Source organism: Heterodontus francisci, chromosome 9, assembly GCF_036365525.1.
Source record: "Heterodontus francisci isolate sHetFra1 chromosome 9, sHetFra1.hap1, whole genome shotgun sequence".
NCBI classification, from domain to species: domain Eukaryota; kingdom Metazoa; phylum Chordata; class Chondrichthyes; order Heterodontiformes; family Heterodontidae; genus Heterodontus; species Heterodontus francisci.
The window spans coordinates 58219038-58244445 of NC_090379.1; the positions used below are offsets into that span (position 1 = coordinate 58219038).

At 42.4% G+C, this 25408-nt stretch overlaps 1 protein-coding gene across 2 annotated transcripts; it reads left to right on the forward strand.

Annotated features, from left to right (window-relative positions):
- On the forward strand, positions 1-25408 carry LOC137373799 (galectin-3-like). Of its 2 annotated transcripts, XM_068039182.1 has the most exons (6): positions 1-302; positions 554-586; positions 5864-6244; positions 9910-9998; positions 12791-12962; positions 24260-25408. In XM_068039182.1, exons 2-6 carry the CDS (start codon positions 584-586, stop codon positions 24407-24409), a joined length of 795 nt encoding a protein of 264 aa, XP_067895283.1. In that variant the 5' UTR covers positions 1-302; positions 554-583; the 3' UTR covers positions 24410-25408. The 2 variants fall into 2 exon arrangements, with proteins under 2 accessions (XP_067895283.1, XP_067895282.1); XM_068039181.1 differs by lacking the exons at positions 1-302; positions 554-586 and adding an exon at positions 3862-3957.

The window sequence follows — 25408 nt, forward strand, 5'->3', positions numbered from 1 at the left end:
TGGTCCAAGTTACAATCTTTACAAATTGTTGACATTTCCAGTTAACAATGAGAAATATGATTATGATTTATCAGGGGGTTATTTCACTCGGGCCAATACTAGCCCCACGATTCAAAGACGATTTTGTCGGGTTTATTTCTAAAATAAGTACATGTTGAAACTGAGTTCTGCAGCTCCACCCAGTTATTCTGCAGGGCAAATCGACGGAATGACTTTCAGAGGGTGTCGGCGGAGTTTTTTTAAAAAACTCGAGCAACTAAAATTGGTGCAGATCGCAAAGTTTAAACCAGGATTTCGGTCAGGTAATGGGGTCTGAATGGGGGAGGCACACATTTTTTCCACCGCAAACTCTCTAAACTGACGGAACCAATGCAGTTTCTGGATAATGAGTTTGAGTTGGGAAAGTTCAGTATCAACGGGTGCGGGTTATCCGGAGCTCAAGGTTTTACTCACTGGGAAACCAGTTTTGCTGGTTTTCCGGGGCGGGCTCTTCCTAACTTACTCACACCCTGCCTCTGTCGCCATTAATAAGCTCGTCACTTTCTCCTTGCAGAGTTTCTGCTCCGTCATCCTCAACTGAATCATGGTAAGAAACGTCAAAATTTTCCTGCTGTTAGTTTAGACTGATCTTCGTGTAGCTCAATAACTTTTGTTTTCAAACATTTAGCGAGAGTGAGCACTGTGACCAGCCGGGACTGGCGCTGAGCTGCAGCACTGTCTCTCCTTCCCTTTCTCTCCATCCCCCCATCCCTTTCTCTCCATCCCCCCATCCCTTTCTCTCCATCCCCCCATCCCTTTCTCTCCATCCCCCCATCCCTTTCTCTCCATCCCCCCATCCCTTTCTCTCCATCCCCCCACCCCTCTCTGGCACCCCCCCTCCCCTCTCCTTACCCCCACCCCCCGGTCCAGAAGTTGCCTCTATGTATAAAGACATGAATTTCACAGGCTCACCTTTCACAAGCTCAGGATGTCTCAAAGTGCTCTAAAGTCAGTGAAATTGTTTTAGAGTGTAGTCACTGTGGGCAACTGAAGATTGGGAAGGATGTGAATTTCCCTATAAGGTCGGGGAAGGCTACAGTTTGATTCTCGGTGCGAGTCAAATGCAAAACACTAACTATTGGAGATGTGAAATAAAAGTAGAAAATGCTGGCAACACCCAGGCAGCATTTGTAGGGAGAACAGACTAGTTAGTTCATGTTTCAAGCCTGATCCTGTTGTTAGAATATTTGGTTGAGTGTTTCTAGCAGTTTTATTTTCTTTTTAATTACCAGTCTTTTGGTTCTAAGCTGAAGGCTGTTCTATAGATCATTAACTTGAAGTACGAGAACTGCGTGTGTGGTCCGGGCCATTAGTTTTACAGGGATTTATCCCACGAGGTAGATTTTTAAAAAAAATTAACTCCGAGTAAGTTGCAGATGAATACTAATGTACTGAAAATACTCTCATCAACACATCTTTTCAGCACATGCTTTATTTTGTATCCAAGTAACTGCATACAACCAGAGCAAGAAACATTATAAAAAATTTGCACCTTTACCATCCATATGTCTGTGCTTGAACAAGTGCTGCAAAATGTCATTCTGATGCTACTTTTTCATACCACAGTGGCCATACTGCTGAAGCCATATGCAGTTGTGTGCCCTGTCCGTGCATAGGTTTTTTGGGGCGCGGTGAGCTTGTTATATTCAAGTTTTTGCACCTTGTTGATAATAGCTGCAGTTTCTGTTTCTATAGAACCCACATTGTTGTTGGGTGGTTTCTACAGTTGCTATTATGATATTTTTCTTTAGACAGTTGCTATCTTTAATAGCTGAGAAAGGTAACTACAAACCATCAGGAGCAATGCAATTGATCTGATAGGTATGGGTTGACATTTACAGTGATTCTTGTTACACCCATTCTAGTTATCTGGTCCTACCTACGTTCCAGCAAAGTTAAAGGCATGCAAAACTACCATAGAACTTTGCCTGAATAACTCTTTTTGGATAGTAGTTAGTCCAGCACTTCAAATTCTTCAGGAATGTTTGGTTCCTGATACTTATATTAAATCCAATTTTGTATCATCTTCCGCAACAGACTTATACTGTTGGAAATATAAATGTGTTTTATAATGCAAATGTTCATAGAATCATAGAAACTTAACAGCTCAGAAGGAAGCACTTTGACCCATCGTGCCTGTGCTGGCTCTTTGAAAGAGCAGTTGTGCTTAGTCCCAGATCCCTGCTTTTTGTCTGTAACCCTGCAAGTTCCTCACCCTGAGGTAGCTGTCCAACTCACTGTTAAAATTATTTGTGGAATCAGCTTCCACCACCTTTTTCAGGTACAGCATGCCAGATCCCAACAATGCTAAGTGAAAATAGTTCTCCTCATCTCCCCTCTAGATCTCTTTCCAATGATTTTGAATCCATAACCCCTAGTTATTGATCTATACACCAGAAAGAATTGTTTTTCCCTAATTTATGCTAGCCAAACCACTCCATCTTGAAAACCCCTATTATGTCACATCCTAACCTTCCCTGTTCCAAAGAGAACAGTCCTAACTTTTCCAACCTCTCACCCCTGGTAACATCCTAGTAAACCTCCTGTGTATGTAACACCTTTCCTGAACTGTCGTGCCCAGAATTTGTCCACAATTCTCCAGTGGAGACCTAACCAATTATTTGTAAAATTCTAGAATAATCTGTTTGCTTTTATATACTGTTCCTCTATTTGTAAACCCAAGTACCCCGTACGCTTGTTTTAACCACCTTATCAACTTGCCCTGCCACCTTTAAGGAAGTGTATATGGAACCTGATCATCTAAACTTTTCAAAATAGTGCCTTTTATTTTATACTGTCTTTCGAAGTTAGTTTTCCCAACGTCTTCACACTTATCTGCATTGAACTCCATCTGTCATACTTCAGCCCATTTCACTATCTTGTCTATGTCATCCTGAAGCCTATAACAATTCTCATTATGATCTACTACTTTGTTCAATTTCATTTCACATGTGCAAATGCTATAAATGCTGTTCTCTACATTGGAGTCCAGGTCCTTTTTTAAAATTGCCAAGAGCAATGGATCCAAAACTGACCCTTTGGGAACTCCACTGCAAACCACCTTTCAGTGTATAAAACTTCCATCCCCCACCATGTTTTGCTTCCTAAAACTGAGCCAGTTTTGTATCCATACTACTATTTTGCCCTTAATTCTATGCGCTTCCATCTTAATAATCTCCTGTGTGGCACTTTGTTGAATGCCTTCGGGAAGTCCATATATACCTTCTCTGTTACCTCAAAGAATTCAATCACATTAGTCAGGCATGATTTACCTTTAACAAATACTTAAATCATCATCTTCGTACTTCCCATATTTAGCAGTATTCTAGCAGAACAGAGTTGTAATCTGTGCTGTAATTTACCTGGAGTGCTTAACACTTCCTTTCTCTCGCTCTCTCTCCCTTTAACTAAATTCAAGATAATGGAATGCCCCCAGATAAGAAATGGTTGCTGATTGTTAAATTCCAGGAATTTTTCTTCTCTTGCCCTGCTCCCTTCAAAATGATCAGTTAAAACAAATCATGCCCTGGTAACTTCCATATTCATCCAATGTTTAGGTGTTGGTTCAGTTTTTCTGCACTTATGTCTTGTTATTTGTGTTTTAGTTCAATTCAAAAATGTAGAAATTTGTTCCTTAGTTGCAAAAATTCATTTTAATATGTCATCTCTTTGCTTTGTCTTTCAGGATGAATTATCTGTAAGTATATACATAATGATTTCTGCCAAGTCAAAGAACAAGTAAAACTTCAAAACACAAAGCCTAACTTTTACAGAAATTCTATTTTAGCAATGTTGAAACAAAATGTTTGCTGTTAATTAATGATTTAGTCTGAAGTTATGCACCTTTGTTTTTCCCTCCAATTTTTGTATCTTTTTTTGTCTGCCTTCCGTTTGTGCTCCATCGTGACCACTCCAGCTGTGAGTATTGGCAGGCTATCTCTTGCATGATGCTTTCTTACCGTCACTGCACCCCACCCTATCCCCAGTACTACCTTGCACAAAAAAGTTTGAGAAAAATCTGTGATTCACTGATAAGATGCCCTCTTGCTCAACAAGTGGGAAATTTGACAAAGAAAATCCTGCCAGATGATAGTGGGAGGTTGGAACTAACGAGAATCAAGCAGCATTGGATATTCTAGAATAGACAGGAATGTGGAGTGGGCCAGGAGCAGATGAGTGTGCTGACCAGAGTGAGCTACAGAGGAGTAGCAAACCAGATCTGTGTTACATGAGCAACTATGACTGCATATGATTTAATGTTGAGTCAAGAGGAGACCTTATAGTCACTGGATTGTTGTGACTAATTTTTTTTTGTCAAATTCTGCTTTGATTACCTGAGATTTTGAGATCTTTACCAGCATTTATCAGTTCCTATTGCTGATTCTCTCCATTTTTCTGTGAAAAATGTCAAACCGATCACCTTATTTGTAATTAAATATTACATTTAGTCCATGTTTGGAGTCATTGGAGCATAGGATTTCGATCTTTGCTCACATGTGCGTTCTCTCTTTTTCTTTCTTTCTCTGTCGGTGTCTGTCTATTAATCTCTCTCATACAAGCGTTATCCATCTCTCACGCACACATGGGGTCTCTTTTGCTCTTTTGGGTTGCTTCAATGTTGTCTGGTCATCCAATCCTTGAAGGTAGTCTTCCTTCCCACACTTGCCTGTGAGAAGTCAATTCCCCAGCCCAGCCCAATTCAAAACACTCTCAAGATTTCATTAGTTCTCAGGCCCTGACTAGAGTGAAAGGACAGAACCACAAGAGTTTTGGTGGGGCAGTGGATGGGTATGGGGGAAGATGGTGGTAAATGCCAATCCCCTAAGTTCCTGCTCTTGAGTGCTAGCTCAGGAGGTCTTTTTTTATTTTCAGACTGCGCATGAGCTTTTTACTGATGGTGGGCACTTCTTTAACTGAGGACTACTTAGTGGAGATTTTGAAATCATGAGGTGGCCAGATTCAACCAGGGGATTGTCTTGCACTAAGCTCCAGTGACATCCAAAGTTTGAGGGGGGAATAAAACTGTGATACACAAGCTTGTACGGTAACCACAAATGGAAGCTATGAACAAACCCTAATCCCATCCTTGCTATCCTCCCATCCTAGAATTAAACCTCGGAACTTGCTGGTCTGTGTGGCTCAGTGCGCTGATGGACATTGTCCTAAAACAGCTGAGCTATTGGGTCAGTTTCTTCCTTAATGGCACTCGTGGCTCTCAATTATGGGGAGACGGTGGCATAGTGGTAATGCCACTGAAGTAGTAGTCCAGAGGCTCAGGCAAATGCCACAGGACACAGGTTCAAATCCTGCCATGGCAGCTGGTGGAATTTGCATTTAATAATAAATTCAAGTCATTAATTAATAAAAATATGAAATGGTGCCATGAAACGATCATCAATTGTTATTAAATAAAACTCATCTGGTTCACTAATATCCTTTAGGGAAGGAAATCTGTTGTCCTTACCTTGTCTGGCCTGCATGTAACTCCAGATCCACAGCAATGTAGTTGACTCTTAACTACCTTTTGAACTGGCCTAGCAAGCCACTCAGTTGTTAAGCAACAAATGCTGGCTTTGCCAGTGGTGCCCACATCCCATGAAAGAATAAAAGAAATGTGGTCATAAATTTGCGCGAATATTAATACTATGAAAGTTGATTGCTTGTTTTCCTCCCCCACCACCAATAAAAGCTTCAACTATTTTTATGTATTTCTATTAACATTGATTATTTAAACATTTTCTAACCTATAGTTAGCTTTAAAACATGTATATATGTCTGTGTATATATATTTATGTATATATATATATATATATTTATATTTTAGTTGGAAGATGCATTGGATGTTGATTCCTCAAGTGCTGCCAAGTTGAATGCTGGTGGTACAAATCCACAGCCGGTATGGCCTGCCCCACAGCCTGGATCTTGGCCTGGATACAACCCCTATGCTCCACCTGGACAGCCAGGCCCCTATGCTCCACCTGGACAGCCAGGCCCCTATGCTCCACCTGGACAGCCAGGCCCCTATGCTCCACCTGGACAGCCAGGCCCCTATGCTCCACCTGGACAGCCAGGCCCCTATGCTCCACCTGGACAGCCAGGCCCCTATGCTCCACCTGGACAGCCAGGCCCCTATGCTCCACCTATGCCTGCTCCTTTTCGTTCCCCTGGAGCCCCTAATCAACCTGGTCAAAAAGATCCTGTGTTGGTAAGTATTGATCTTCTTTGAAATAAATGAATAATGTATGTTATGTATTCAATAAATGGTAGAACTTGTGTTCAGTGTGAGCTACATGTAACTGTAATTGAGAATCCTCAAATCTCCAATGATTCAGTCTTGTGCACTTTTGTAGCTGTCTTGTATGGATCAAGCTTCCATTCCGTTCCTTGTTCTGATTATAGTAAGAGTTATAGTGGCACTTACGGCCCATCGAGTCCATGCCAGCTCTCCACGGAGCTGTGCTGTCAATCCCAATCCCCAGCTCGATCCCTATAGCCCTGCAAGTCTTATTTCTCTCAGGTGGCCATCCAATTTCCTGTTGAAGTCATTGATTGTCTCCACTTCCACCACCCTTGTGGGCAGCGAGTTCCAGGTCATCACTACCAGCTGCATTTAAAAAGTGCTTCCTCACATTGCCTCTGCATCTTTTGCCCAAAATCTTCAATCTGTGACCCCTAGTCTTTGTACCATTAGTTAACGGAAACAGTTTTTCCTTGTTTAACTTATCTAAGCCTGTCATAATCTTGTACACTTCTACTAAATCTCCCCTCAATCGCCTTTGTTCTAAGGAGAACAAACCCAGCTTTTCTAACCTAACAATGTAACTAAAATTCCCTATCCCTGGAACCATTCTGGTAAATCTCCTCTGTACACTCTCTCAAGGACCCTCATATCCTTTCTGAAGTGTGGTGACCAGAACTGGATGCAGTAGTCTATTTGGGGCCTAACCAGAGCTTTATAAAGGTTCATAACCTCCCTGCTTTAGTACTCAATGCCTCTAATTATAAAGTCCAAGATCCCATATGCTTTACAAAGCAGTCTCTCAATATATCTTGCCACCTTCATATGTCTTACTGGAATTTATGTAGCACCATTAACATAGAAAACATTGTAAGAAACTTCAAACAGTGGTTGGGAGGAATTAAACAGATAAATAATTGTGATAGTAGAGTTAGGAAACGTAACTGAAAGCTGATCTGAAAATATGTATTTTGAGAAGATTTTAAGTTGAGATGGAGAGGCAGAAGGGAGATTTCCAGTTTAGGGCTGAGATAGCAGAGGGCAACGCCAGGAATGGTGGGGTGAAGAGTGCATGAGCTTCACAAAAGATCGGAGTGCAAGGATGAGAATGTGCAAGAGGGGAAAAGGCTGGTGGCGGTTGCAGAGAGAGGATGGACCAAAGAATGGAATGACCAGGATTTTAATTTCAGTATGCTGAGAGCAGGGAATTACTTTTAGGTCAGCAAAAACAAGGGTGCTGAGTGTGCAGAGAGGATACGGTGGCTGAGTTTTACATAAATTAATGAGTTGATGGAGATGGAAGGCCAGTAAGTTCGACATTGAAGAAATTGGACTGAGAGGTGACAGTCATGTGGATAAAGGTTTCAGGGTAAGGGTGGAAGTGGGCAGTGTTGCACAGATGGGAGTAAGCAGTCTTGGTGATAGATATGGTGTAGTTTTGGGTTGAATACAATGTCATGGCTTGCACAGTCAGATTTAGTCTGAGTGAATGGCTGTAGCAAGGTATTTTCAGAGTTCCTCATGTTCAGGTTGGAGGAAATTTTAACTAGTCTTCAAAGGTGGTCATGAGGTCAGGTAAAGTTGGGTGTCATCAGCATATATATAGAAGCTTACCTGGGGCTGAGGGACAGCATGTAGATGAGGAAGAATAAAGAGGGTGACCAAGGGTAAACCCGAGGGAGAATTAGATGTGACAGTACAGAGGCAAGAATAGAAATTATTAGAGAAGTAGGAGTGAAACCATAATGAGACCAATCCTGTGGAACTGGAGAGGAGAGGTAATTAAGGACTATGGCATGTTCACTGTATAAAATGCCGTTGGAAAGTTTCGAGACAGTCATGTTGTATGATCAATATCTGAGGATGCCATTTATGTCTTTGGCCAGGCAGTCTTGCTGCTGTATGGTTGAAGCTGGACTGAAGGATTTTCAAAAGAAAGTTTCGGAAGTGCTGGTTGTAAAGCTGAGATGCGACAACATATTTGAGGTGGTGAATGAACACTTGCAATTGCCACAATCTGTGGAATTTTTCACTGGAACTTATGTAACAATTCAGCGCAGCACCCTCTACAGGGAATCTGGGACCTGTGTGAACAGGGCAAGCAGCTGTGTTTCTCCTGACTGAAGAATATGCTACTCATTTAACCAGAGTCTGAACCAGGAATAGTCAGTTTAAAATATTGAATTCAATGTCAAATCAGGTGTAAAGCATAAAAGAGCGAGAGAGAAAGATTGGATGAAGAGACAGAAATAGAAAGTAAAAACATGTTTTTAAATCCAACAATAATTAAAATCTGAAAGAATGATACTCCGCTCTTGTAAAAGTTAATTTTCGGTACGAAAGAGAAAAGACTTGCATTTCTATAGCACCTTTCAAGACCACAGGATGTCCCAAAGCACTTTACAGCCAATTAAGTACTTTGAAGTGTAGTTGCTGTTGTAATAAATGTAATAAAGAGGATGTTCGGCAGTAGTTAAGACTTACCACACCTTACATATTTATTTACACTGAATAGACATGCCCTAAATTTTAAATTTTCTTGCGTGTTTAGTGGGTATATATCACACATGAATAGCAACTTCATGCTGTTCTATGTATTTCAGTGCCAATCTCTCAGTGAGATAGCAGTATGGTGCAGCTTCTGGAGGAGCAGGGATACTCTGAGAACAACTTTCTGATTTTCACATTTAACTGAGCATGTGCAGTCGCTGTTAGTTGCAGTCTGATTTACAGTTCAATAATAGTGAATGCTGTTAACCTCAAAGCTATGTTTACAGCAAAATTCAGCCTATTGAGAGTGCACAGCATAGGTTCACTCAGAATGCTGCTGGGAATGGAAACTATAGTTATGAGAAGCCTCTTGAGATAGTGGAAGTAATTTTATTGAACCTTCCTTGTGTTGGAAGTGCCAGTCTCTGCTGTACAACGCCCTCCTACACTTGATAGCTCTCTGGCTATTAAGGCTTAAACATAAATAATGGTCACATGGGTGTGGTACTGTAAGGTGACTATGACTGAAGCTATACACGAGGGATGAGTCAGTATCTTGCTGGGAAGGGAGGAAAGGAATTCTGCTTGCATCATGCAGTGTATTGTTCATTTATGTTTCATTTGATATGTAGTTTTTTGTTCATTTGAGACCACCATACATGGCTTGGTGTAGAGTGTGCCACTAAAGGGAGTCAATAATAAAGGTTCACTTTACAGCAGCAATCCAGAAGATAGTGCCATGTGTTTCTTCCAAAGATTTACAATAGCAGATCTACAATGTGAGATCTTAAACACCTGGAGTTACCATTTTATTCTGGATGAGTGACCTACTGAGACCACTTGTATGGTCCACCCATGGGAAGCTTTCTAATCCTAGCCAGTGCGTATGCACTTCCTTCAATATAAAGGAAATTGAGAAGCCAAACTGATAAAAGCTCCACCATGCATTGGCTTTTGTTGTTAGTGTCTGAATCTATCCTGGCATATAAACAAGATGAATTTGGCATGCTGTGAACCTAGTCCTAATTCAGAACTGTTTTCAGTGAACGTTCTGCAATGTAAATGAAATATTAATGGCACAACTACTGGCATATCTCTACATTTCCTATTCATAACCTTTTGTATTTATTTGGCATTTACAGCCAGTACCTTATGAACTTGCTATCCCAGGAGGTTGGACTCCACAGAAAATGATCAAGATAATAGGAACTGTCAAAAAGAACGTTGACAAGTAAGTTTTGATGTAGTCGTTTGGTAGTACAGAACTTGCATATTGCTGAAAATAGAGATATTTTGTCGAAGCTTTTCGTCTTGCTCTCATCAGGACAATTCACAAGAATACCAAATGTAAGGGAAACAACAAATTTATACTGTATGAGAAAAGAGTGCTGATTGGTTGGCAAGTGGACTCTGGTAGAGGCGTTGCCATGGAGAATGCACCAGTTTTTGATGACTGATAGTTAACTGCCAAACTTTGCTTAAAATTTAAACCATTTATTTGTTTAAAATTATTTAAATAAGTGACAGCCATTCGCTAGTTCATTCCTCAGCTCAATTCCTTGACCAGTCAGAGTCAAGCTGACTAGTTTCCATTCCTGGCAACATCTTCCTAAATCTCCTCTGTAGCCTCTCTAGTGCAAGCGTATCCTTCCTGTAATGCCGTGACCTGAACTGTATGCAGTACTCAAACTGTGGCCTAACTAGTATTTTATACAGTTCAGACATAACCTCACTGCTCATATTTAATGCATTGGCTAATAAAGGAAAGTATCCCCCATGCCATCTTAACCATCTTATCTGCCTGCTCTGCTACCTTCAGAGATCTTTGAACATGCAATCCAAGGTACCTCTCTGTTCCTCTACATATCCTACCATTTAATGTGTATTCCCTTGCCTTGTTTACCTTTCCCAAATACATTATTCCACACTTCTCCAGATAGAATTCCATTTGCCACTTTTCTGCCCACCTGACCAGGCCTGCAGTTTACAGTTTTCAGTATCTTCCTGCAGCCGTCAACTACACAGCCAATTTTTGTATTATCTGTAAGCTTCTGAAATGCAGGGGACATGATTAAGTCGAAGTCATCAATATATACCTAGTACTGAGCCCTGCAGAACCCCACTGGTAACGTTCACAAAAATACCTGTCAGTCATTACCCTTTGCTTCATGCTGCTGAGCTAATTATGGATCCAATTTGCCACTTGCCCTTGGATCTCATGGGCTTTTACTTTTCTGACCTGTCTGCTGCGTGGGACTTGTCAAAAGCCTTTCTAAAATCCATATCGACTACATCAAACACTATCTTCATCGACCCTCCTTGTTACCTCCTCAAAAAATTCCATCAATTTAGTCAGACATGACCTTCCTTTAATAAATGTATGTTGAGTGTCCCTGATTAATCAGTACATTTCCTCTCACTATGTTTATCCCATTCAATATTTCACACTCCCCCTCTTTTGTGAAGACTAAAGCAAAGTATTCATTGAGAACGTCTTCCCCCTCCATACACACTTACCTTTTTCGTCTTTCTTTAGTTGTCCTTTTTTTTTTGTATTTATAAAACATCTTTTGATTTTACTTGCCAGTACTTTTTCATACCCTCATGAAAGCTGTCCAGCTTCCACATTTTTAGCTGACAATTTTATTTTTATTGTTGAAATGTCAACTACTGTGATTTTGTAACAGAGGGGTTTGTTGCACTATTTTGCTGTTCGTCAGAAATGTGATCAATAGTAGTTTATCATTCACAAGTGAAAGATGCGTTCATTCATTAAATGGGCAAATGCAAAAGTGGCTGCATAAAGTAATTTAGTTTTATGTGAAGTGCTTTGAAACATTCCAGCAATAAAGTCCTGTGTAAATTTCACCTCACCCCAATCAGCTTGCTAAATAGACTGTGAAGACAGGTCAGTTGCAAACACGACTACTCATGTTGCTTGCAAGTAGCAATCATCAGATAGAAATTCTGACCGGTAAAATTCACAACATTTAACACAATGGTGCTGCATACGTGTTTGTACTATGTTACGGTTTATATTAGGATAGCATCTTGTGTAAATATAGCATAGCAAGAATTTGGTATGATTGTGTAGACCTTGGCTGATCAGAATTTCTACTCATGTTCATGGTACTTGCCTGGGGAATTACTGGCTTGTATGGGTGGCTGGAGAGCCTGAGAAACGACCATTTACAATATCAAGTATAACAGAAGTAGATCTTCTACAATCAGTGCTTTGATCCTGATGGTCTGGGGTAGGCTGCTGGGAAGTAAAATGGTGGCAAATTTCTGCTGCCAAGGATGGGACTAATTTCAACAATTTAAATGCAGTGTAAGTAATAAGAATAACTCAGTGCCATTATAATTACACCATACTGAAGTACATGTGTAGAAGTTGGCAATCACAGCCCTGGCCATCTCCTTCCATTGGTCCTGAGCAGCTCAGCCTGGGGGTGCGTGGGGTGGGGGAGGGCTCCATTCTAAACAGGGCCTCTCTCCTCTGACATCCAACAGTACCTGATGAGCAGGGGCTAGCGGGCTGTCTGTCCTGCAGCTGACCATGCAGTCTTTTATTTTGCAAAGCAAGTGTTTTTGTGCTGGGGAACTGGTAATGATACCTGGTCCTTAAATCTTGCAATAGCATGTTGTTTCTGGTCTTCACTGGGTGAGCTCCTCATCAGTGACATTCCTAATGCCTGGAGTTTGCCCTCCAAAATTGTGGTGGAGTCAATGTCCGTGATATCAGGGAAGGGGAGTAGGTTCATGAAACGCCCTCTTTCCAGGTAACTAAACCCCAACACCCTATGCACTCAATACCGATGAGAAAATTTGGGCTAGTTTTTCTGTTTGTTAAATGAAGAATAACAGAAGGTTATGCTGATCAGGTTAGGTGAAGTGGGATGGATGAAGGCTTGTGGCAAGGATAGACACTGGGATGGAGCTGGTTCAGCTGAATGACCTGTTTCCGTGCTGTACGTTCTACGTAATTAACAAAATTGCTTTTGTCTAATTTTATTTTCACAGGTTTGCCTTCGATATTCACTGCGGCCAGGATATTGCATTTCACTTTAATGTTCGTTTTAGGGAGGATGGCTATCAGCAAGTAATCGTTCGTAATTGCAAGATCAATAATGCTTGGGGTGGAGAAGAAAGGGCTGCACCAAAGTTTCCATTCAAACAAGAAGAAAGATTTGAAGTAAGTGAAATATTCCTGGTATCTTATCTCATGAGTTTGGCTGAAATTCATCAACCCTCTCTGTTATCTCCTCAAAAAACTCCAGCAAGTTAGTCAAACTTGATTTTCTCCTTAAGAAATCCATCCTTAATTAACTTGCATTTTTCCATGTGATTATTGACTTTGTCTCAAATTATTTTTTCCAGAAGTTTTTCCACCTCCAAAGTTAAACTTGTAATTGCTGGGCTTATCTTTACACCTTTTTTTTGAACAAGGGTGTAACGTTTGCAATTCTCCAGTCCTCTGACACCACCCCCGAGTCCAAGGAAGACTGAAAAATTATGGCTAGTGCCTCTGTGATTTCCACCCTCACTTCCAGCCTCATCTGGTCCTGGTGCTTTATTCACTTTAAGTACAGACAACCTATCTAATACTTCCTCTTTATCAATTTTAAACCACTCTAGTGTCTGACTTACCCCCTCTTTCAACATTGCCTGGGTTGCATCTTCTTCCTTGGTAAAGACAGATGCAAAGTATTAATTTTAATACCTCCGCTATGCCCTCTGCCTCCATGTGTAAATCCCCTTTCTAGTCCCTAATCGGCTCCTCCTTTTACCACCCTTTTTACTATTTATTTATCTATTTTAAAAAAACTTTGGCATTCCCTTTAATGTTATCTGCCAGCCAGACTGTTTTCATGCTCTCTTTGCTTTTCAAATTTGCTTTTACACTTCCCATCTGGACCTTCTATATTCAGCCTGGTTCTCAATAGTATTTTCTACCTGGCATCTGTCATTAGCATAGTTTTTCTTCTTTATCTTAATCTCTACCTCTTTTGTCATCCAGGGAGCTCTGGATTTGTTTACCTTACTTTTTCCCTTCAAGGGAACATACCTGGACTGTGCCTAAACGATCTCTTCTTCGTTCATCTACCGGTTTTCTTGCCAGCTTTTGACTCCAATTTATTTGCCCCAGCTCCATTCTTGCCCCATTGAAGTTAGCCTTCCCCCAGTTAATTATTCTTACCCTGGATTACTCTTTGTCCTTTTCCATAGTCAACCTAAACTTTATGATACAATGAACACCATCCCCTAAATGCTCTCCTACTGATAGTTAATCCACTTGGCCCACCTCCTTCCCAAGAACCAGGTCTAGCACTGTCTCCTTTTGTGTTGGACTAGCAACATACTGTTGTAGAAAATTTTCCTGAACACACTCTAGGAGCTCTTGCCCTCACTGCCCTTTACACTATTATTATCCCAGTCTATGTTTGGATAATTGAAGTCCCCCATTATAACTATCGTATAATTTTTTTGCACTTCTCTGAAATTTGCTTGCAAATTTTTCCCTCCACATCTTTCCCACCAACTGGTGGACTATAGACAATACGAAGCAGTGTAACTGCACCTTTTTTGTTCCTTAGCTCTAGCCAAATTGATTCTGTCCTTGACCCTTCTGGGATATCCTTTTTCTCCAGCACTGCAATGCTCTCCTTAATCAGTACCACCACCCTTCCCCCTTTTTTTCCCTTTCCTATCTTTCCTGAACACCTTGTATTCAGGAATATTTAGCACCCAGCCCTGTCCTTCTTTGAGCCAGGTCTCTGTTTCAGCCACAACATCATATTTCCACATGGCAATCTGTGTCTGTATCTCACCAATCTTATTAACCACACTCTGTGCATTCACATACATGCACATTAGCCTTGATTTAAACTTTATTACTTTCTCCCTTACTCTGATCCCACCTAATAACGGCGCAGTGACTAGCACCGCAGCCTCACGACTCCAGCGACCCGGGTTCAGTTCTGGGTACTGCCTGTGTGGAGTTTGCAAGTTCTCCCTGTGACTGCGTGGGTTTCCGCCGGGTGCTCCAGTTTCCTCCCACAGCCAAAGACTTGCAGGTTGTTGGGTAAATTGGCCATTGTAAATTGCCTGTAGTGTAGGTAGGTGGTAGGAGAATTGTAGGGATGTGGTAGGGAATATGGGATTAATGTAGGATTAGTATAAATGGGTGGTTGTTTGTCGGCACAGACTCGGTGGGCCGAAGGGCCTGCTTTAGTGCTGTATCTCTAAATAAATAAAAAATAAAATAAAATATTCCCTACTCTCGTGCCAGCTAGCTATCTCCTCCAGTATTCTGTGCACCTTGGTATTCCTCTCTGATACTTGCTCCTGGTTTCCACACCCCTGACAAGTTACCTGTTTTGCTTCCCTCCAATCTGAGCTCTCTCTCAGGTTCCCATTCCCCTGACAATTTAGTTTAAACCCTCCCCAACAGCACTAGCATATCTCCTTGCGAGGATATTCATCCCAGTCCTGCTAAGATACAACCCGTCCACCTCAGAAATCTGATGCCCTCCCTCCTACACCAGTTCTCCAGCCACATGTTCAATCACTGAGTTCTCCTATTGCTGTACTCACTTGCACATGGGACTGGGAGTAATCCTGAGATTACTGCTTTTGAGGTCCTGCTTTTTAATCTCCTTCCTAGCTCCCTAAAATCTGCTTTCAGGACCTCATCCCCCTTCTTACCTATGTCATTGGTACCAATGTGGACCTCTGGCTGTTCACCCTTCCCCAGAGGAATGCCCTGCAGCCGTTGGAGACCTCCTTGACCCTGGCACCAGGGAGGCAACACACCATCCTGGAGGCACGTTTACTGCCACAGAAACGCCTGTCTGTTCCCCTAACTAATGAATCCCCTATTACTACTGCTCTTCCACTCTTCTTCCTCCCGTCCTGTGCAGCTGAGTCACCTGTGGTGCCACAAACTTGGCTCTGACTGCACTCCTCTGAGGAACCATCACCCTCACCAGTATCCAAAATGGAAAACCGATTAGCGAGTCAGATTACCTGCCTGGTTCTCTGAGACTGCCTGGCGGTCACCCATTCCCTTTCTGCCTGCATGCTCCTAACCTGTGGTGTGACCACCTCCCTAAACGTGCTGTCCACGTCATCTTCTACCTCGCAGATGGATAACAGTGACTCTAGCCACTACTCGGGTTCTGAAACCCAGAGCTCAAACTTCTGCAGCTGGTGACAGTTCCTGCAGATCTATTTGTCTAGGTGTGTCCATGACTTCTCACATGTCACAGGCATGTACAAACTGAAGCAGGCCCAGAACCCAGCGGTCAATTAGACAGGGAGGTTAGCAACAACAAAATATTGTATTTATATACATCTTTAATGTGATGAAATGACCCAAGGTGCGTCCAGAAGCATTATCAAACAAAATTTGACACTGAGCCACATGAGGTGATATTAGGGCAGATAACCAAAAGCTTTAACAAAGAAGTAGATTTTAAGGATGGCTTAAATTAGGAGAGAGAAGTGGAGAGGTTTTGGAAGGGAATTCCAGAGCTTAGGGCCTTAGCAGCTGAAGGCATGACTGCCAATAGTAGAATGATTAAAATCAGGGTGCTCAAGAGGCCAGAATTGGAGGAGTGCAGATATGAGGGTAGTAGCTAGGGTGGCCGTACGTCTGGTTTTATACTGAACAGTCTGGTTTTCAGCTGCTCTGTCCCTGTCCAGTACTGGACGCCTTTATGTCTGATATTTTTAATTTGAAACTCCTCTAAAAACCACAATTGTTTCTCTTCATTGGAGTGTGTGATTCTGCACCCTCCACCTCCCCCCATAGTTGGTGATCTTGGTTTATGTGATTCCCACAATGACTGATGAACCCTTGGCCTGTACTTGAACTATCTGAGCGCTGGGCTTAGCCTCAGTCCCAAGCCACCACTGCTACTGCCCCACTCCAAGCCCAAGAGAAGTCCCACCCCGCCCCAAACTCTGACCCCAGCACAGACCCTGTCCTGGTTTGTGTCACTGGGGCCAGAGTAGCCAGCTTGTTGATCTTAAAGGGGCTGTGTCCTGGGAGAGAGACAATGTGGGGCTTGGCAGGGGAGTGTCCAGTATTCTTGAGCTCCATCTCTGGCCACCCTAGTTGTAATGCTGGATAAGATAGGAGATAGAGAATGATGAGGCTATGGAGGGATTTGAAAACAAGGATGAGAATTTTAAAATCAATGCGTTGCTTAACTGGGAGCCAATGTAGGTCAGCGAGCACAGTGGTGATGAGTGAATGGAACTTTGTGTGAGTTAGAACATTGCAGCAGATTTTTGGATGACCTTGTGTTTAGAGGATAGAATGTGGAAAGCCAGACAGGAGTGTGTTGGAATAGTCAAGTCTAGAGGTAACAATGGCATGATGAGGATTTCAGCAGCAGATGAGTTGAGGCAGGGACGGAGTTGGGCGGTTAGAGAGGTGGAAATAGGTGGCCTTAATGATAGTGTGCATGAATTAGAAGCTCATCTTAGGATCAGATGACACCAAGGTCGTGAACAGTTCAGCCTCCAACAGTTGCCAGGGAGAGGGTTGGAGTTGGTGGCAAGGGAACTGAGTTTGCGGTGGGGACCGAAGACAGTAGTTTCAATCTTCCCAATATTTAGTTGAAAGAAGCTTCTGAACAAGCAATCTGACAATTTAGAGACAGTGGAGTGGTGCTTAAAACAAGTAAGGTTTATTCACCCATGCCAGTTATGACTCAAAGTGGAATGAGCAAGGCAGTAACACTTTCTGCTCCTTCCTCTCCAAACTCCTCAAATGAATGATCTCCCTGCCTTTTATCCTTACTAGCTGGGAATTGTTCCTGATTAAAGCCAGTTATGTTAAAAATGATCTTTGACATAACTTCTTAAAGTTTTGTACCCCTATTGTGGATACAGAGCTCTCAAAAACCGATGGTTCACCTATCACACCCCTCCCCCTTTGCATATCTCCCTGCCAACAAAGAGCTAGGGGTTTGAGTGATTTCTGTTGTAAAGCACAACGTTCAGGAGAGGGATTCCACAATTACTGTGTGCTGCCCCATCTCTATGTGGAAATGTAAAGGCACAAGGTTGGAGGAACAAAAGCCAACGTGAAACCTAGGCATTCCTTTCTCCCCCAGATCCAAGTAAAATCCTGAATAATTCGAATTGGCTCTGAGCACAAGGTGTCCAGAGGTTCAGTGGGCACCATTTACCTTCCCAGATTTGATTAGACTTGTCAAATGGGCTGCCCTGTTGAAGTGTGGGATAAGTCATTGATAATATCCAACAAGGCCCAGAAAATTTCTTGTTTTTTGTCTTGGGTCTGAACCATTTCCTATTGGCCTCTACTTTGCCGAGTTGGGGCTTAACTAGTCCACTGTCCCCTACCCCTACCCCCACCCCCACTCCAAATAATGTGCTTCTCTCAAACCCAAACAGCATTTCCCTGGGTTGGTTTACAAACTTGCAATTAATGAACTATCCAGTATCACTTCTAATTTTTGTTGATGGGACTCCCAGTCACTGCTGTATCATCTATATCTCTAGATATATCATTTAGATATACAGCAGCATATTTAGCCATAGGGCCTCCAAATCCAATCCACGAGACCATGAAAGTTGCAGGATCCCTGTGCAGCACAAATGGCATCAGTGGTCAAAACTTTTAGCTATTACATTTTCTTTGGCTGAATCTGTATCCAAAGAATTGCCAAAGAAGTTGGCATTTCCTAGACGTTCAGTTACCTCATCCATTATAGACATGGGATAAGCAAACTTAGATGTGTAATTTACTTCTGTAAAATTTATTACAGAATCTCCAATACATTGGGTTTTGGTACTGTAACTATAGGGTTTGACCATTCAGTGAGACTATTACCCCTGCATTGTCCTGCACTCGTGGGAGACCTCCAGTCTCTTCGCCTTGGTTTCACCAAGACTGTTATGATATAATTTTTAATAATGAGACTTCCCAGGTTGTGAGGTTAAAAAGAATCCCTATTGCTTTCAACTAATTTTAGCAATTTTAGTTGCTGCTGTGCTGCCAGTTTCAGCCAGATGAATTTCTTGCATCTTAATTTCCAATAGAGGTTCTGGCACAGCCAAAAAGGTCTCCTGATCTCCCTCTGGTTTTAGCAGATTAATACAATAGATCTGCTCCTTCTGTCTTCTCCCAGGCTGACTAACTTTGTAATTTACTTACCCTACTTGTTTCACAATCTTGTGTGGGCCCTAAAGTTGAGCCACTGGTCATTGATTGCAACTTGAACAGAGTGCTGAGAGTTCAGTGAGTTGAGGGAGTTGGGGAAGGAGGTGCTCCTTTGCTTTTTCTAACTTTTTCAGTCTATAGGATTTGGTTCTTGCCCTACTACAGGGGAAAAAAGCTAGCTGTTTGGTGAGTATCTGGGAAGTGGTTAAGGTCTATTGTATTCCTAAGGTTTAAAATAGTACGGGAACTGGTGGTAAGATTAATAAAATATATAAAAAAAGAAAGTAAATAAAATAATTAAGTAGTTAATTAAAACACATTAAGGAAAGCAGGACAGGTGATCTCTCATGGCTGCAGCATGTGGGAGCTCCTGGATGCCAGTGTAATCCAGGGCAACCACGCCTGCAGTGTCCTCCAGGACATCACTGCAGGAGTTCCTCAGGATAGTGTCCTAGGCCCAACAATCTTCAGCTGCTTCATCAATGACCTTCCTTCAATCATAAGGTCAGAAGTGGGGATGTTCGCTGATGATTGCACAATGTTCAGCACCATTCGCGATTCCTCAGATACTGAAACAGTCCGTGTAGAAATGCAGCAAGACCTGAACAATATCTAGGCTTGGGCTGATTAAGTGCCAGGTAACATTTGTGCCACACAAATGCCAGGCAATGACCATCTCCAACAAGAGAGAATCTAACCATCTCCCCTTGACATTCAACGGCATTACCATCGCTGAATCCCCCACTATCAACATCCTAGGGGTTTACCATTGACCAGAACTGGAATAGCTATATAAATACCATGGCTACAAGAGCAGGTCAGAGGCTAGGAATCCTGCGGTGAGTAACTCACCTCCTAACTCCCCAAAGCCTGTCCACCATCTACAAGGCACAAGTCAGGAATGTGATGGAATACTCTCCATTTGCCTGGATGGGTGCAGCTCCAACAACATTCCAGAAGCTCGACAGCATCCAAGTCAAAGCAGCCCACTTGATTGGCACCCCATCCACAAACATTCACTGCCTCCACCACCGACGCACAGTGGCAGCAGTGTGTACCATCTACAAGATGCACTGCAGCAACGCGCCAAAGCTCCTTCGACAGCAACTTCCAAACCCGTGACCTCTACCAACTAGAAGGACAAGGGCAGCAAATGAATGGGAACACCACCACCTGCAAGTTCCCCTCCAAGTCGCACACCATCCTGACTTGGAACTATATCGCCGTTCCTTCACTGTCGCTGGGTCAAAATCCTGGAACTCCCTTCCTAACAGCACTGTGGGTGTACCTACCTCACATGGACTGCAGCGGTTCAAGAAGGCAGCTCACCACCACCTTCTCAAGGGCAATTAGGGATAGGCAATAAATGCTGGCCTGGCCAGCGATGCCCACATCCCATGAATGAATAAAAAAAAGTGTTTGTGGTTCAAGGAGCTTCAGCTCAGAGTCACTGAGCTGGAGGCCGAGCTGCAGACACTGCGACACATCAGGGAGGGTGAAGTTGATTGGACACTTTGTACCAGGAGGTGGTCACACCCCTTAGTATAGGGTCTTCTGATTTGATCAGTGGTCAGGTACAGGAGAGTGTGGCTACAGCTGAGGCAGGTAAGGGGACCCGGAGGGCAGGCGCCTCAGCCTTTGCAATTGTCCAACTGGTTTGAGGTACTTTCAGCTTGTTTGGATGAGAGTGGAGGCTGCGGGGTGGATGAGCTATGATTATGGCACCGTGGTACAGGACGCCATTCAAGTTGGGGGCAAAAAGGAATGTCGTGGTCGTAGGGGACAGTATTGTGAGGGGGATTGACATTGTTCTCTGCAGCAAAGAGCGAGAGTCCAGCAGGATGTATTGCCTGCCTGGTGCCAGGGTTCGGGACATCTGCTCGGGACTGGAGAGGAACCTACAGTGGAAGGGGGAGGATCCAATCATCGTGGTCCATGTAGGTACCAACGACATAGGCAGGACGAGGAAGGAGGTTCTGCATTATCGGTATGAGGAGCGAGACACCAAATTAAGAACCCGGAACCTCAAAGGTAATAATCTCTGGATTATTACCTAAACCACGGGCAAATTGGCATAGGGCAAATAAGATTAGAGAAATGAATACGTAGCTCAAAGACTGGTGTGGTAGAAATGGGTTCTGGTTTGTGGAGTACTGGCACCAATACTGGGGGAAGTGGGAGCTGTACCATTGGGACAGTCTACAGCTGAACCATGCTGGGGCTGGTGTTCTGGCAAGTCTCATAACTAGGGAAGTAGAGAGGGTTTTAAACTAAATAGTGGGGGCAAGGAATCAAATTTGGGAAGATGTGATAAATTAAAGAGTAGACACAAGGCAAGAGAGAAAGGTATTAAAATGGGAAATGATAAACTGACTGTGAGAGTACAAATCTAAGAGTAAATCAGCAGTCAAGGTTAGACGTTACAAAAATAATAAAAGGACAAAACTAAAGACTCTGTATCTGAATGCATGTAACATTCAGAATAAAACAGATGAACCGATAGTGCCAGAATCACAGTAGTGACCTCTTTACTGATAAAGTTATGGGCTTTAAAAAAAAAAAAAAAAATAGCCTCCATATGGCTCACGGTTTGCATTAGGTCCATAAAGTAATTCCTCCCAGAATCTGGGTTTTGGTTTTCCAGACTACAGTCCATAGGTTTCCCAATATTAGGATATTGTTTTTCAATATGTTCTAATTCATCACAATACCTTAACAGCTCATCACATTTAATGCACTTTCAAGGCTCCTTGCTGCACTTTAGCAGCACCCCCTTCCCCCATACAGTTTTACTGGGATCACCACATATCTTCAGGCTAGGAAGCCGTCCTAGTGTCCTGGAAGGGGACAGCTCCTCAAGTTGTGAGCCAGTGCTTCCACACCAGATGTTGCTCTACATCTCCTGGGCAACCACCAGCTGTCCTTGTCTAATCTAACTCTTGACATTTCATGGGTAGAGCTCCGATGAACCGATCCGTGATCTTCACTAGGTGATTTGTCTTGGACTGCAGACTTCGCCGGGCCAGGTGAATCTGGTCATACATCTGTTTTCTCAGAGGTTTCCCCACCTTACAGGTCCAGCCTTGAAACTGTCAAGCTTTCACCATGGAGTTATTCCAAAACAGGCCAGGATTTCAACTGCATTCATCGGTTCCAAGCTGAAGTATGCCTTTTGGGTATCTTCCCAAAAAAAATCACAATCTCTGTCTAATGTTCATTCAACCATTTTTCTCGCTCAGCACATCACTCAAGGGTCAAAAGGTTCACCTCCAAATCATCGTCCGAAGTCATCTTTTGCAATACTAAGCTAAGCCGGATAGGCTGTCATTAGAAGGATAGGTTTTGGGTCTGTCACCTTGGATCTTTCTGACACTGACCTCTGCATCAAATTCTGAATCTTGACCTCAGTTCTTTCTGCTATTGCTGTCATGATCCAATTTGTTTCTCGCTGGAGTTCTAGAATCTTGTTAGTCTACTCCTGTTGTACCAACGTGGCCTGTATGAACGCTCTCAGAATTTTCTCCAGGGGCCTTTCTCAAAGTGCCAAAATATCACTTCTGATGCCACACGTAACAAGCTGAAGCAGACCCAGTGGTCAATTAAATACAGACTTAGAGCTGAAAACAAGTGAGATTTATTCACCCATGCCAGTTGTGTTTTTAAGTGCAGCAATGAACAAGACAGTAATAGGAATTACTTTCCAGTCTACACCTTCTAACTCTCAGTTCCTTCATCTCCAGTCTCCTCACTTGAAGTGAACTATTTCTCTTTTATCCTTACAGGTTGGGAGTTGTTCCTGATTTAAAGGCATTTAAGGTTAACAATTTCTTAAAGCTATACCACCTTACGTTGGTGATTCTGACACTATTGGCCCTATTTTATCCCAGTGACAGGGGTCCCAGCGGTGGACTAGATGGCGGGATGGAGGGGAGAGACCCCACCTCGGCCCTCTATCGGACCCCTGGTGGAATTCCACAGTGGGCAGCCAACTAACTGCCCACCGTCGGGAACTCCATCCCTTTTAGGTACAAGCTCCCGCCTCCGGAGCTGTCGGACAATCAGAGAGTCGGCAGCTGTGCAGTACCAGCAGCACTGGGGGAGCAGTGGCCACTGCTGGTACTGCAGGATGCCTGCAGTGACAAAGATGAGGAAACCCCAGGATGCAGGTAAGTGGGGTTGAGGACCCTGGGGCCAGTCAGGCAGGCCCCAGCAAGAGGATGGGGGGATGTTTTGCTGGGGGGAGGTGGGGAGGGTAGAATCCTGCCGTTGATACAATTCTTGAAGCTGTACGCCTGTCGTGGAAACAGCTCGCCAAAGCCTGCGACTCATGTATCGTCCCTCTCTCACTCTGTTACATTAACTTTGGTGCTGGGAGCACAAAATTTGTACATTATGTAGAACTCCTTTCTCACAATGCTGTGTTGTACATCTTATAAATTGAACATTTTCTGAGACACTTTGAATTGTGGGACTAACTGAACTCCATTGCTAACCCTCTCAAGACTGATCCTTTGCTCGCCCAGCAACTGTACATGTGTTTTTCAGCAAGCAACACCCAGATTGTGATCAAGAGTGGGATGACCTGATTTTTATCTTCCCTATCCCAGTGGTGCTGTGGGAATTGAGGAATCATTACTGTTGCCGCAGTCGAGATCAGCCACCTCATAAATGTTATTAAGATTTAAATGTGTGCCTTGTGCTCCGTGATATTGGTGATTAGTTACACGGACTGGGTTTAATTTTTTTGACCAGTGGTGAGTTAGCTGATCTCAGAAGACTGGTGTAGGTAACTGGGCAACAGGAATGGTAGCATGGTTATATTGCTGAAATAGTAATGCAGAGTACGTGTGTTCAAATCCAGCCATGGCAGTTTGAGAATTTGAATTCAGTTTTTGTTCAAAACATTGGAATGAGAAAAGTGTTTTACCATTAAAAGCGAACAGTTTCAGACTTGTAAAAATGCAAATGGTTCACTAATATCCTTTAGAGAAGGAAACCTATTGACCTAACCTGATCTGGCCTTGTTGCAAATCTAGTCGTCTTCAACTTGGTTGACTTTTAAACTGCTCTCTGAAGGGGTCTAGTAAACCACTCAGTTGTACTAAACCGCTACAACTGAGACTCATCAGCCATTGTCAGGAGTAACTCGTGATGTGAAAGATGCTATCTAAATACAATTTGGTTGTTCTTTAATGTAGCAAATAGAAATAAAATTGTATTCAGTAGCGGTGGATGATCAACAAAGCATAGTAATGTTTGAAAGGAATAAATCAATTTATTGTTAATTTCTCCAGATACTGATTCTTGGTGAATCAAATCAATACAGAGTGGCTGTGAACAATCAACATTTGTTGGAATTCAGACATCGTTACAAGACTTTAAAAGACGTTACCAAGGTTTCCATCTATGGTGACATTACTCTGCATGCAATGTTTATGATGTAAGCCCCCAGAAATTGTTTTAATATGGTTATCAGTCTTATATATATGCAACAATTGACACTTTTTATTGTATGTGCATTGTTTTTATGTCCAAACTAACAGTTGATTTGGATTAATTTGAAAGCTGTAACAACTGAATATTCTGATGGATTCCCAAACTTAGAATGAAGCAGAAAAGGTTTGTTAATTGCATTTACTTTACAATACCATAGCTACTGAATCCATCCCAGAATTCATAAAAGCACTGAAATGGGCCATTCAACACATCAAGACTATGGAGGTATTTTCCCCAAATGAGATATTTGGTCTAATCCCAGTTCCTCTTGTTTTCCTTACTATTTAATATTTCTCTTTCAAGCAACATCTAATTGCTTTTAAAATAATTCATGGACTCTTCTTCATGGGTTGAGAATTTCACATTCTGACTACCCTCAGCAAAGACTTTTTTCCAACTTCATTTTTTCTTGTGTATGATCATGTTAAATTTGTGTTTTCAGTACAATCTGTTATTATTTATCTTTATTGTAATCCTTTAAAATCTTGAAGACCTTTATTGGGTCATCCCTGAAGCTTTTCAGCTGTGAAGGAAAAAAAATCCTAATTTCTCAAGTTTTCTGTCTTCATAATTGTAACATCTTATCCCCTCGTATCATCGTCGTGAATTTATGCTACATATCTTCCATTACTTTCATATCTTTACAGCTACACACAGTGCTCCAACTCCACCCTAAATAAGGATATAGTTATTCATCAGAACTCACCAGATTATTGCTGCCGTAGCTCACTCCAATGCAACTGTTCTTTTCTATGTGTATATATAGCTTTTCAACTTTGTGTATCCCACCATAGCACTATGACTTTAGCAACTTCCAAATATGTCAACTATGACCGAATGCCTGGGCACAATAAAACGTGACGTAAAATTGAGGAACGTGATCATATGTGTAGAGCGAACAAGCTTTATATTTGTTGATGTAATAAATAAAAATGACCAAAATATAA